Source organism: Hetaerina americana, unplaced genomic scaffold (assembly GCF_022747635.1).
Source record: "Hetaerina americana unplaced genomic scaffold, ioHetAmer1.1.p SCAF_3, whole genome shotgun sequence".
In the NCBI taxonomy this organism is placed as follows: Eukaryota; Metazoa; Arthropoda; class Insecta; order Odonata; family Calopterygidae; genus Hetaerina; species Hetaerina americana.
Genome location: NW_027286874.1, coordinates 106795301 through 106810249, shown reverse-complemented (window position 1 = coordinate 106810249; position 14949 = coordinate 106795301). Strand labels below are relative to the sequence as shown.

General features: G+C 33.6%; 1 protein-coding gene across 1 annotated transcript in view; it reads left to right on the top strand.

Moving 5' to 3' along the window:
- The window catches only part of Kul (Kuzbanian-like), a 288032-nt gene that overhangs the window by 266426 nt on the left and 6657 nt on the right, over positions 1-14949 (top strand). Inside the window, exons 5-12 of the mRNA XM_071587949.1 lie at positions 272-412; positions 1641-1765; positions 2052-2180; positions 4581-4749; positions 5779-5948; positions 7731-7898; positions 8583-8710; positions 10409-10523. Coding sequence (XP_071444050.1) covers positions 272-412; positions 1641-1765; positions 2052-2180; positions 4581-4749; positions 5779-5948; positions 7731-7898; positions 8583-8710; positions 10409-10523 — 1145 coding nt within the window. The remainder of the gene's footprint in view (positions 1-271; positions 413-1640; positions 1766-2051; positions 2181-4580; positions 4750-5778; positions 5949-7730; positions 7899-8582; positions 8711-10408; positions 10524-14949) is intronic.

The following is a 14949-nucleotide window of genomic DNA, read 5'->3' as shown; positions in this document are numbered from 1 at the left end:
CCCCAAATTTGGGTCAAAATGGAAATGGCAAGATGAGGGACCACTCTGGGTGGTGCTGACTCTAGCTATCCCACTTACGATATTATTATTATTCTAAGATAAATGGTGCATATGTGAATATGTGATACTTTATAACCAATTTTATATGCACAATACATAAAATAAAATTTGTTGCAATATGAAAGTATCTGCCCAAAGAAAAGAGACATTTTTAAGGGTGAATTTTTTTTTGCTATCAGTAAACTTGATCCAAACGTTTTATTTTTCACAGATTTCAACCAGGATGGCAAGCCAGACGACATTAGTTTCATGATTAAAAGGATTAAAGTTCATTCAACGGATGCCCTCAATGATCCATCGTATCGATTTCCGAACAATTATGGAGTTGAAAAGTTTCTAGAACTGTTTTCTGGTAAGCTGTTTGATTTTTGGTAAATTAAAACGAGCTAGCATGCTAATATGTTTTTAATTTTTTTTATGTATGAGCTCATTCTTTTTTCATCGTTACTAATACTGACAGGAGAATGAGAGTTGAATAGTAGGGGTGCAATTTGTTATATTGAACAATTTGGGATGGCTCTTTTAACATCTTGACAGAATGTTTACAAAATATGGTGGGGCAGTTGTGAAAATTAAAACTCATGCATGAATGCAGGCAGAAAGATTGCTAGCAGCATGTGAGGTATTTCAAAGAATTAATATTTGTCTTAGTCAGTGAAAATGGTAGTATATAAAAGTTCACCTCTCCCCACATTATTGCGTTGAAGAAAAATGCAGATATGCTATTCTTGAACATAATATACAATAAATATGGTGGATATGGGGTACTTGAGGAGTGTTTGTTGTAAAAAAATAGGAATTTTTTCATGAGCCCCACTAAAAAGCTTCTTTAAACATGATAACCAATTAGGTCAACCTTTTGCAATTTTCCCAAAAAATAAAATTCCATAAAAATTTATAAGCAGCTTGAAAAAAGTTATTTTAACCATTATTCCACTATGTCAGTGTTATACATAAACTGTGGACCATTACTTATCTCCATCTATTGCATGCAACGAGGTAAGTAAAATAAATTTACCATGGTCACTACTATACGTAGACATCTTCATTGTTATGAAAATAACTAATAAAATTGCAATAGTTAAGTTTTTTGATATATTCAATAATATATTTGAATTGAATTGGTATTACAATATTCAAATGAGCTTTCTTTACAATTCATGGTGAAGACTGTTTGGAGGTCTCATTCATTATAATTAAGGTCATCAGAAGTTGTTAGCAATATTGGGCTCATGAAAACATGCAAATAACTTCATGGGGTTTCATATTAATGAAACTTTCACAGTCAAAATCTAGTTTAATCTGAACCACTCCTCATCAAAGTTAGTCCAAGGTCTCATTCTATGTACATCACTACTTATAAATTACAGTAGAGTGAAAAATTGCATAGGAGTCAATTTGGTACAATCATAGCTGTTTGCTGGCATGCAATAAAAGAGAAGTTATGCCTATAATAGAAATTATGGCTTTCATTAGAGTGTAAAATGGAGAACTATTCTGGAGCAAATTGAATAATGTGCACTCATTTGTTATTCAATTACTAACTTGTTCTTTTCTCTTGATATTATTATGTTTTTCAGAGGAAGATTATGATCCATTCTGCTTGGCATACATGTTTACGTACAGAGATTTTGAAATGGGGACGTTGGGCTTAGCGTGGACTGGGGATTTGAAAAATGCTGGAGGTGTATGTGAAAAAAATGGAGTAGGTATTCTGGTGATATTTTATTTTAGAAAATGTTACATTCATCCAATGAATAAACATTGTATGCATGCGTGATACCATTATCTTATAGTGTTTTTATTTAAATGAAGAATTTCCACAATATCACATCTGAATCCACAATATTAACTCCTGAAATTGAGAAATAATGATCAAAGATAAAAAGGATTCTCATTGCATTAATCAGCTTTCCATAGCAAGCAACTTTGAGAAAGTTTTATAATAAAAACCACTGTTTTAATAATGGCATCATTTCATTTCTTATTAGCATTATCGAGGCAGCATGAAGAGTTTAAACACAGGAATAGTCACTCTTCTCAACTATGGAAAGCATGTACCTCCAGCTGTGTCACACGTGACTTTAGCACATGAAATTGGACACAATTTTGGGTCACCCGTAAGTATTGCAATTTTAAAACTCCAAAATCATTATATATTTATATTTATTTCTTCAAAGAAATTGGAAATACATATGCCGTTCATTTATATACAATCTGGGAACAATGTGATACGTGTGATATGTCTTTCTAATGCAAACTGAACTCCCTACTGGAATTAAATGGCATTTATATACAATCTGGGAACAATGTGATACGTGTGATATGTCTTTCTAATGCAAACTGAACTCCCTACTGGAATTAAATGGGTATATTCTTGTATTAATCCCTTTAGTATTTTTTACTTATTCTTATTATCCTCATGTAAGGCTTAAGAGGGCATTTTTAAACTTGGTGTGTAAGTATTTGTCATACCTTTGCTTTATTCAATTTGACATAATGAATTATGAATTCAAGAAAATGTAGGCTGTCGAATTGGTACCATCAAATCGCTAAATGAATATTCTGCGAAAATATAAAAAAATACAGATAATCAATCTCCGCCATCACACAGTTCAAGGGCAAAAAATGAGCATGAGATAATGAATGCTAAAATAATTCGGAGAAATGGGAACTCAAAATGTAGTCCTTGCTCATGAATCGGGAAGAATGAATTATTATCAATTAAGAATGAATCAACGAAGAGGTCAACTAAGATTTGTCCAAGGAGAAAAGAAGTTGGGATTAATAGCCAAAATCTCATGGTGTTTTGGTCATCAAATTTACGAGATACCCATACTGAGAAATATCAGGCAAATTCTCATTACCGCTTCATCGAGTTGGATTTCAAATCACGCATCACTCTCATGTTCGATTGTTCTGAAAATAAAGAAACTCCTTCCTTTTGATTCCGCTCTCTCGTCTTATTAACCTTAATCAAAGATACGAACATACGTAAAATAGGGGGTGTAGGTAGTCTGGCCAATAAATACGCGAACTGGTGCAATCTGGCGGCCATGATGCAGACTACGGCCCCACCCACTACTAGCGCCGCTAGTTGCCTGAGACCCAATGAGCCATCTGTGCTTGGCGGATCGTCGAGCTGTGAGTATGGTGCAAGGTTTGTTTGTTTATATTGTCCTTGTTTTCACTGTTTGTCGAAAATGGAAATTGATGAAATCATGGAGCAACAAATCAACATCAAGTTTTTTGGTCAAGTGCGGTATAAAAGTTATCAGGAAATTACTGAAATGTTGACAGCAGCTGTTTAACAGTGGTAATACTCTGAATAAAACATCCATTTTCAAATTGATTGACCATTTTAAAGATGGCCGACAAGATGCCACGGATGATGCAAGGCCAGGATGACCTTCAACCACCTTTGTTGACGACAACATCGATCATGTGTGGTCCCTTGTCCTTACTGTAAATGCTGAGTTCTACCATCCTACAGTTCTCAAGCATTTGAGAGATTGCATGTGTTGTGTGGGGCCAAATTTGACTAGGCGATGGATGGATCCTTCACCATGACAATGCACCTGCACATTCAGCGTTGATTGTTCGCCAGTTTCTGGCAAAACATTCAATCACCTTGATCCTTTATGATTCATCCTCCTTATTCACCAGATCTCACCCTTTGCGACTTTTACCTATTCCCAAAATGCAAAAATGCGATGAGGCGAGCGAAAGATGCGATCTTACCACTGGAAAGATGTGGAAGACACAATAAAGCAAGAAACGATGAGAAAACTAAAAAGCCAAACTGCCAGGGAGGACTTCCAAGGGTGCTTTGAACGGTGGAATAGAAGATGGAATATGAATGAGTCTATGCACAGTATAGCCTATGAATGGATAGTACTTTGAACAGGGGACAAAATGGATGTAGACTAAATTTTGCAAAATAAAGTTTTTAATGGCCTCAGTTTGTATATTTATTGGACCAACCTCGTATAAGAGTCTGTTGCTTTAGGATTCTGCAATAATTGCAATATTTTTAGGCAATGAGATCAATGATAGTCATCTATTTAGTAATGGTAGAAGTTGTAAAAAATTCAAATATTATCCACTATTCCCATATTACAATTCATCCTCTTGCGACCAATGTCAATTTCACCACTCAACCCCAGCTCATATCTCATCAAGTCAAGGTACATACATTTAAAATTGTGTATTTCATAGTTAAGTAATTTAAAAGTTTGTTTTCTACTTGTACTTTATTTTTGACAGGCCAGGAAAATATAACCCATTGATAGTGTGACCCCCAGTGTGGTGCATATGACATTAAATGCTCAGTAGGTTTTCTGACTGAAATGTATATTTCTGTGTTTCTCCATTTTTGTTGGAGTTTAGATAGAACTGAAATTATAAAGTTTTGATCTGTTTTCAACTGCATCTATTATACAATTGATTGCAGACTTCATGTGTCTCTGTAGGTATGTGGGGCATGATTAATTATTTACATGTTTTTTTCCTATCGCTAGCATGACCCTGAGCTTTGTACTCCTGGTGGAGAGGATGGCAACTACATAATGTTTGCAAGGGCAACTTCAGGAGATAAGAAAAACAACAACAAGTTTTCGCCTTGCAGTCTCAAAAGTATTGATCCAGTTTTGAATGCTAAAGCACGGAATGTTAAAGGATGTTTCACAGGTTTGTGTAGGAATAATTTTAAAAAGCACATTGTAGGAATTATTTGTCATCTTCTACGACCAATTTGAAATTGGTGGGTATAATGTGAAATAAAAAAAAAACATTTAATTAGAAGATTAAAATAATGTGGGTCTTATTACTGACCAAGAGTCTTAAGGAAATACTGATTGCCTATCATTAATGCTTAAATATACACAATATTAAAAAAAAATATTTGTTATGAGGGTAAAAAGAAGAAACTTTACACTTCCTCATTAAAGATTTAATATTTCACGTCCATGGTTTTGATGATGCACCGCATCGAAACCATGGTCGTGAAATAATTAATCCTTTTGGTGGAAATGTTAAGTTTCTTCTTTTTACCCTCATAATTAAGGAATTCTACAAAGTTAAACCTGAAACTGTTATGTTTAACAAGATTTGTGCCTATTTTGCAATAAGTAAACTTCAATTTCAACTGCATAGATAATATATTATGGTAACAGGATTTAATTTTAGTGTTTTAATATGACTTTCACCTAATGATAGCTAAAAAATGATGAATTGAAATTGATTTTTGTTCTTTTTACACTGATCTTGACTTATCTAGTACATTAGCATGGTAGGTTGCTGTGAACATACCTTTCCACCCTCTCTGTGGTGTGCTATCATACTTTTAAGTGTTATAAAAATTATGTTCATCAAAATAAAATAATAAAAATTTGCCAGAAAATAGACCTTGAATCTAGTTTATTTTTATTATTTATGTTATTTTATTTTTTCTGATGTAACAAAGGTTACGGAGACACAATAATCTCCATTTTTTCAGTGTGCAAGGGGTTAATAAACTTATCATCAACATGCATATTTTCCGTCATTTCCTAATGAACATAATTTAAATTTTGATGCAACATTGATCAATTGACTTAGTTTCAACAGAAGCAAAAAATGTCTCTAAATCTCTGGAGCTAATAATGCAGTTTATTAATTAAAATGAGTGCAGTTTGAAATTTTTGTCACATTCTCTAATGTGATGTTTTCTGTGCCCAGAGCCCCAGGCTGCCCTCTGTGGCAACGGAGTCGTGGAGGCAGGTGAGGAGTGCGACTGCGGATGGGAAGAGGACTGCCGGGACACGTGCTGCTTCCCGATGAGGACGTACCCACCTCCAGATGAGCCGCCTTGTAGGCTCACTCCCCGGAGTGTATGCAGTCCCTCACAGGTTGGGTCATCGCAGGGAGAAAAAAATATATGTGTGAACTCTAACCTCTCCACATCCAAAGGACTGGATGTAAAGATTTGCCCCAACCCTCTCTACCTTCCACTCAGCTGCATCACTTAAACTATTAAATTCACTCACAGTGTACCTTAGTTTCTGTGTTCGTTGGTGTAAGGTTGCCGTTGAATGAAATAATAATTCTGTATTAAAGCTACAGTCAATTCCCAAAGGTTGGTGTATTTAGATGAAGGTAGAGCTACCAGATTCTGCATCATGTAAACTTCAACAATTGCAGGAAATAAGGAGATCACTTCCTTTTTCACTTTGTCATTCCTGGTTCCCCAGAAAGGTCTGGTTCTCAGAATATCAACAAACATGAGAGTCTATATCTGTGTGGAGTCTTTATATCTAGAGAACTTGAACGCAAGGGTCTCTGTTTGGGCATAAGAGTTTGCTTCCAACTTAAACATAATTCCACTTAATCATTCATCATGGAGATTTGAATTGGTACTTATCTTTGAAACCATTGAAATATTGAATTAAAACTATGGCATTGAAGACTGCAGTGATCAAAGATAGGTAGCATCGACCACTCAATTGAAATACTCTGGTATGTCTGTCCCAGGCCTTCTTAAGTTGTGAATAACTAATTGATAGTTTGATACACGGAATTTCATTAGGAATCGGCACAGTTGTAGTTGCACTGTTCAAGTCATTGTTTAGGGCGAGCATTCTTGTTTTGAGTGTCGGTTCCCATGACTGGTCAAGACTTTCCTTATGAATTAATCCTCATACTTGACCAGATCAGCATATCACACTGGGTAAACTTTTATCATGTTCCTGCCAGAGTGAGATTTTATTGTCATAGTAAGATATCATGGTAAGAGATTGATATTATTTAATTTTTATTAATACTCACTTTTTAGCGTTATTGAGGTAAAACAAAAAAAAACTTTTTCAACAAAAATTTAAAACTTTTACTTTTCTATCATTTCTGTTGAAATTATCTTTTGTTCTTCTAATATGGCATTTTAGCATTTTCGCTGGCATGCATACAGCCTCTCATTTCAGCTGGTTGCTTCACATAATTAGCTTTTCCCAATACCCTTAAACCTCATGATGTTGATTGACCTACATACATACTAACATTTCAAGAAATTTCATTATTCACTTGAAGATAGGTGTCATAATAAGCATGTTTCATACATAACTTAGGTTCTTTTAATTGATGAAAAAATTCATATTTTCTGGAATAGCTCTATTATTCTGTTGGCAGGGAGTTTATTTGCTGAAAGGTCAACTTCTTAAGGACAATAAAGATACATTTAAAAAAATTTACGTTGGCAAAGTAAAAATAATGTAATCAGTTGAAAATTGATCAACAATGTGATGAATGCAGCTATATTGGGGAATTTATAATCTTAATTCCCCTTGAAAATTCATGGAGCTATTCCTTGTTTTTTTTCAAATGGAGGAGAGATAGACAGACAGATTTTTTTGAAGAGATGTCAGAAAGTGATTCTTTTAAACCTTGAAGTGCAATTTTAATGTCTTTATAGCACCCTGTTCATTCTTTACCAAGATTTAACTTCAAAGCCTCATTTCTACCCTTTAAGGACCACTCCAGAAGCTTTCTGTAGAAATTCTAATTGCGCCAAGTGTGATTTGAAAAGTCATCACGGCTTCATCAGCTCTGTGATATTGAGTTAATTTGCAATCTCAGCCAACTTGTCAAACACACCGCAGGTTTACAAGTTTCTCTGTATGTTTCATATTGCATTCCAGGGGCCATGTTGCACAACCAACTGTCAGTTACGATTCGGAGACAAGTGTCGTGATGATAATGGATGCCGTGATTCTAGTTATTGCAATGGTCGTGGACCTCATTGCCCACTCTCAACCAACAAGCCCAACAAGACCATTTGCAATGACGAGTTTGTTTGTTTTATGGGGGTAAGAGACATTTGTTTCTTCTTGCAAAATTCTTTTGAAAAATCTTTGATGTTTTCTTGAAGCTACTCCAATGTTAATGATGACCAAAATCAAATGACACAAATCATTCCCATGTTATTTTGCATTTTCCCAATTATATTATTTTTTTGTTTGATATATCTTACTTCTTATTGAAATTTAACAACTTGGCTTTTCCACGTAGAAAATTTTATTAATGACCTAGGTTTTGTTATGGTATAACATCGTCAGGTCATAATAGTATATAACATATCATATATGTTTTATCATAGCAAAACCTAGGTCGTAAATAAAAACTTTTCTATGTGGAAAAGCCAAGTTTTTTAATTTCAATTTCAATATAAAGAGTTTACACTAAGTCACTTCAGAAACTGTTTTATTTATATTACTTCTCAAAATGTTCATGACTCTAATGGGATAAAATACCTCTAAAGTAAAATATTTATTGGAATGACTCAAGTTGTCCATTTAATTTAAGGTGATTAAACAAAATGCAATATTTTTTTCAAAATTGACTGCTAGTGCAATGGAGTATATGTATATAAAATATAATTCCACTTTGATTGCTCACGACTCATTCGATTCAAAAATCACAAGAATGAGAAGATTTTCTAATAATTTTATTTGGTTTGAATTGCTAAGCAAAGACCGTACAATATTTTTCAGGAGTGCACTGGATCAATATGTTTGGCTTATGGACTTGAATCTTGTCAATGTCTTCCCAGTCCCAAAGACCCTCCCACCAAGGCATGTGAACTATGCTGTAAAATGCCAGGAGATGATTCACCATGTCTGTGAGTATTTTTATTAACACATCCTTTGATTTGATCTAGCCTATTTCAACATAAAACAACATGGCATAAAATTGTGCAGAGCTTCTCCTTGCTTTTTTCCTTTGATTTTCTATCTAAATAATGCCCACTGTATAAGTTAAATAGTTTCCAATTGCATAAAAATGGCCCCAAAATATGTTATCCTATAATATTATCTGAGTTGAGAGCATTAATAAAGAACAGGGAGGTTTGACTATATTCACCCTGGCATGAAATCTTAACTTATCATGAATTTAGTGGATGGTTTATTTATCTTAATTACTGTATTTTCCCATCGATAACGCCCACCTTATGTGTAACGCACACCCAGAACTTGGGAGTTTTCATGAATTTGTATAGATAATGCATGCCCAGGGCTTCATAGTTATCTTGAACATGTATAGATGCCACGCATCTGTATTTACATATATATATATATATATATATATAAATATGTGCCCATAAAAATTATACATAGTGTGTGTAAAAATACGTATATATCTGATGTGTGTGTGTGTTGAAATACATCCTCTTTTTGGATTTTTTCAATTTCCATTACATTATGTGCCGCGTCATTTTTTCAATAATCTGGACATTTCTGTACAGATAACATTTGCATTATCGATGGGAAATACGGTATTTCTGGCAAAAGAACCTTAAGATGGAAGGAAAGCTGTAGAACGCATGAATATATCATGAAATTAATGATTATGTGTATATTAGAATTTACTTAGATTTTATTGTCGTGAATCTGCTAAAACAGGTTATGCTATAAATTGGTATTATAATTTTAGGCCTACTCCAGATGAAGAAAAATAAATAAATCAGTTAATAGAAAAATAAATGCAAGCATTTTTCGCTACGACATAAAATACAGCCGCAGTGGAAAAAATTTATAGATTATTGAAACAAAAAAGTTCCTAATATTATATTAATTTTCAGTGGATCATTATGCTAAGCGCAAAAAACATGTATGAGAATTAAATTTTCAGTCAATGTTCAGGCTGGAGCTATTAAAATCACAAAACCTTTCAAGTGCCATTAAAATGCATTTAAAAATTTATTGAACAAAAGAGATGATGTGTACAATAACATTTTGCAGCTGCAAAAAACATTTAATGTTTAGTTTTTTCTGGAAATTATGCATGCTTGTTTTAAGAATTTTCTTTCCCTTACTTTACTACCAGTATTTGTGATTTTAATATATACGAGGGTGGTCTGAAAAGTTTCCGACCTAATAAAGATACAAGACATTTTTTCTGAAATTTTCTGAGTCTGAAACTTTTCAGACCACCCATTTATTGTGAGTTTTATTTCTTTTATACATATGCAATTTAAATTAGACTGCCAAGAGCATTCAAACCCAGCTTACATGTTCTCTGAAGGTCTTTATGAAACCTCTTGTTGTAGATTTCCATTCTTTGCATATTATCTTTCAGAATTACATGAATAGCATACTGACTAGTTGGCTAAATATTCCTTTCAAGTTTGTAAATGATGAATCATCAGCTCATAATTTATATTACTATTGCGAATTATCTTGATATGATAAATTGGCCATCATTTTGTTAGGGTACCTAGTACAGTTATAAGAAAAATAAGGAAATATAATAAAACCTATATGATAATTTCTAATTGACCCACATGAAGTTGTAAGAATTTGTAATTTGTCACTTTCAGGTCCTCTTTTGACTGGAATATTTCGCCATATGACATTCCTGATATGTTTGCAAAACCAGGCACTCCTTGCAATGATTATAATGGATATTGTGATGTATTCCAAAAGTGTCGAGAGGTTAGTATATATTAGTCACTCAAAATTTAAAACTTCTATGCTTAAAACTTTTCTTTACCAAAGTGTGAGAGCATTTTCTGTGTTCCACGTATCTGTCTGTCCATCTATCTATTTCTGTGAACCTACATATTGAAATTGGTTGATGTTCTTTAATCATTTATTATATTTAAGGTATGAAACATGCTTTTGCCACAAAAATTCATTGATATGATAATCTTTCCAGCTATAAAAACAGTTTCAGTTTGAATTTCATATTACATAACAACAGTACCTGCAGTTGTGCGTAAAAGAATATGCATGATTTAAAAAGGAATGGGTACCTCTGGGTATTTTTTGAGTTTGAAAAAATATGTGAAGAAATTGTGATGATAGCACTAGTAGATTAGGTTGTTATTGTAATATGCTGGCACTTACGTTGATAATAATGTTTCTAATGCTTTACTTTCCATTATGTGTGCAAAAATATATATGTCTCATCTTAAATATCTTTTAAATATGAATCCAAAAATGTACCTCTAGTACCAGTATTGTGACTTAGTCTTCAATTGTCATTTAAAAAGATAAAATTTAAACGATGTATGAGTAATTACATTAGTACCATTGGAAATTGAGAGTTAGATAAATCAAACTGAAGCCATTAAAAAAATGTTCTCCATTCCTGCTAACTTTATTATGTTTGCTATTATCAAATCACTGGATGGAGCAGATATTAAATCATTAGCATAAAATATTCTTGTGCACTAAGCCAAGGTATCTCTATTTGATTTCCTGAAATAAAGGCACATGAGTAGGGGAAAATGCTGAGCCCTCTTTGTGCACAGTAGTTTTTGGTGTCCGTCACATTTTTGAATAAATATGTTATCCCTTTCCTGTCCCCTTTCAGTCTACATGTATGAGATTCCTATCGTATTCATACTTTGAATATTTCAATCCTTGTAGAAGTAATGACATAGGGCTCTTTTTGCCTCTGAGTACCCTCAGTTTTACCCAAGAGGTGTGATTTTTTGAGTACCTGATCTTCCTGGGAAACCACAGGGAAAGGAACTGATTTAACATATCCCTACCCATGAATTTCACATTCTGTTGGGGCTAAGTTCTAGGTGAGATCTACCCTAAACCAGCCTTAGGGTTGATTACTGTGGTCATGGTAGGGTTATTTTTGATATTTTTGCACTCGTGGAAGTTCTCCAACAGCAATTTATTATTAGGGTGATTCCTACTCACTGAGTAAATAGAAGTTTTTATGATATTTTAAGCAAATAGATGGAAAAAATCATGGCTTGAAGATTTAAATGCATAAGAAAATAATAAAATTTATTTTCCAATTTGATGTTTTCCTGCTCAACTGTGTGTAGGTCTGTGAAATAAGGAACACAATGCATTTACCCGCTGGTTTTTATCGAGGTACAGCTAGTTTCAATGCTTTAGTGTCATCATCAAAGGATCTGATGATGACATTTTAAGCGTTGGAACTACTTGTGCCAAAGAAAGTGTGAATGAATACATTGTGTTCCTTATTTCATTCTCATTACCACCCCAAAAATGTATTTTGAACCCCTATCAAAGGCAAAGCTGAGGAGGAAATATTTAGTAATTGTGGATGCTGTTCCATCAGTTGACATATTTTTAACAGTGGCAATATTGATTGGTCATGAATGCAGAGTATGAAATTTGATTATGATAACAGGATGTGTCTGAACATTTTATTTTTTTAAATTCACATTGCCTATTAATTATTGTGTTTGCTTGATTAATTGAAAGTCACAATAGTTTCCAAAGGTGAACATTTTAATCAAAATCTGAATATAATTCAATGATATATGTATTTTTATATATATTATATATAAATAAATAAATAAATAAATAAATATATATATATATATATATATATATATATATATATATATATATATATATATATATATATATACTAGCTGAATACCCGGCTTTGCACGGGTTAGGGAGAAACAATAATATAAATATACTACATAAATAAAAACAACAAATTATAAAGTACAATAATACACTACTTCATACAAATTTAAGAATCTTTTTTATTTAACACCTGTTTATAAACTACATTTTTTGTTTCATATCCAGGAGAAAGAATGTATAAATTTTTAGGCGAACCTACTCTGGAGCAAGCAATATAAAGTTGCCCGTGGCTAAAACATGGCGATCTTAGATCAACACCACAAAACTTTAAAGACTGTCCCTGTGATTTATCAATGGTAATTGAAAAAGCTAGCCGGACTGGAAACTGTAATCTTTTAAAGTTGAAGGGAAGATCAGTTGGGATTAGAGGTATTCGTGGAATAAAAATTATTTCACCTTTTCCTTTTCCAGTTAAAATGACTGCCTGGATTATATTTTTCATTAATTTTGTCACACACAATCGTGTCCCATTGCAGAGTTTTGGTGAATCTAAATTTCGCAATAAAATGATTGGAGATCCTACTTTAAGTATAAGGCGATGTTGTGGCAATCCGGCTGGATCAAGTGAATTTAGGAATTCCGTTGGATAATTGACGGCTTCGTCAGCATCCACTACGGTATAAAGCGATTTATATTCAATCACGTCTCCTGGCAGCTTGGCTAGTATCTCCTTGTTCATTTCATTAACATCATCGTTCTTAGGAGCAAGAATGGCTCTTTCTCGCAACCATTCTAAATTTTTATAATTTTTATTAACGTTAGGATAGACTGCTTGTATCATATCGCGGACAGTTTTCACCGATACACATAAATCTGATGACAATTTTATCATACCAGATGCTTCAATAACTAATCTATCTTCTCCAATCTCCAAAAGTTTATTTGCAAAATTTTGAGCATTCCCATCTCTTAAGAGGATTCGCATGTTTTGTTTAAGGCTAATTTCTTGGACATGATTCCATAGAACAGAATGTTTTAAACAGGCATAAATTTCATCGGCTGGAGTCGATTATGGAATGACAGGCAGAGTTTGACGGAAGTCTCCACACAGGAGTACCAGAGCTCCTCCCATTAAACTGCAGTTTCCTCTAAGATCTTGAAGTGTTGCGTTGAGGGCCTCAAGAGATTTTTTATGAGCCATCGTACACTCATCCCATACTATCAATTTACATTCTATAAGAACTTGTGCCTGGCCGCTTGTTTTATTTATATGACATGTGGGATTTTCTTGTCGGGAAATATTAAGTGGCAAATTAAGGGCAGAGTTAGCTGTTCTTCCTCCTTCCATTAATGTCGCTGTAATACCTAAAGATGCAACGGCTAGAGCAATTTCTCCATGAACCCTGATTTCAGCGAGAACTAAATTAATTAAAAATGTTTTTCCCGTGCCACCAGCAGCATCAAGAAAAATGATACCTCCTTCTTGTTTATCTACTTGATCCATTATTGTTTCGTACGCGAATTTCTGATCTTCATTAAGAAGTGGCTTTTTATCCGCGATGTATGCTTCTAAGTCTAAGACATTGTAGCTAGTTTCACGTATATAATCTGGATAAAATACACCCCGTTGATCTTGTACAGGTGCAAAAAGACCGAGTTCCACTAAAGTCTTGTTAACCATGGTGATACACTTTTCTTCCAAAATAATCAAAGTTTTATTAAAAATGTCGGAGTTAAACGTAATATCCAATGTAGGATTTTCACTTCGAACTTTAGCCAGTATATCCTCACTCATTGATTCTTTATATTTTTCCCATAATGTTTTTGGGTTAGATGGATTACAGGAGGTTATTATGATGGCAAACAAAATTCAGATTTGTCCTGGAAGAGAAATCAAACTGGCCTCTCGCAATGAGTCATCCCAGTGTTGATCTCCTTTTAGCAACCCTAAATTCTGGCAAGCTTCTCTGAATGTCTCACATATTTCTCCGTTTACCGTTCTTAATTCTGCAAATGAGTGAGGTCCTCTAATGGTATGTAGAAGCATTCTTAAAAAATAACATTCGGCGTTGTTAGGATGGACTGTGTAGACTCGGCCCAATGCGTCACATGAATAAATATTATTCTCAGGATCAAAGTTGCCCATTTTTCTTCTACAAAAGACTTTCCTTGATGTATTCCACGTATAATATCTCGGCAATTCTGAATACAATAGTGTTCTTGCAAAAGTATCCTGCTGGCGTAGTTGGAAAAATGCTGTTTCTATGACAGCAAAAAAGTAAACAAATTACATACATACAAACAAACACTCTCCTTTATATATATATATAATTATATATATATATATAAAATATGTATAAATATATATATATTATATATATATTTTATATATATATTTCATTAAGAAGTGGCTTTTTATCCGCGATGTATGCTTCTAAGTCTAAGACATTGTAGCTAGTTTCACGTATATAATCTGGATAAAGTTGATCTTGTACAGGTGCAAAAAGACCGAGTTCCACTAAAGTCTTGTTAACCATGGTGATACACTTTT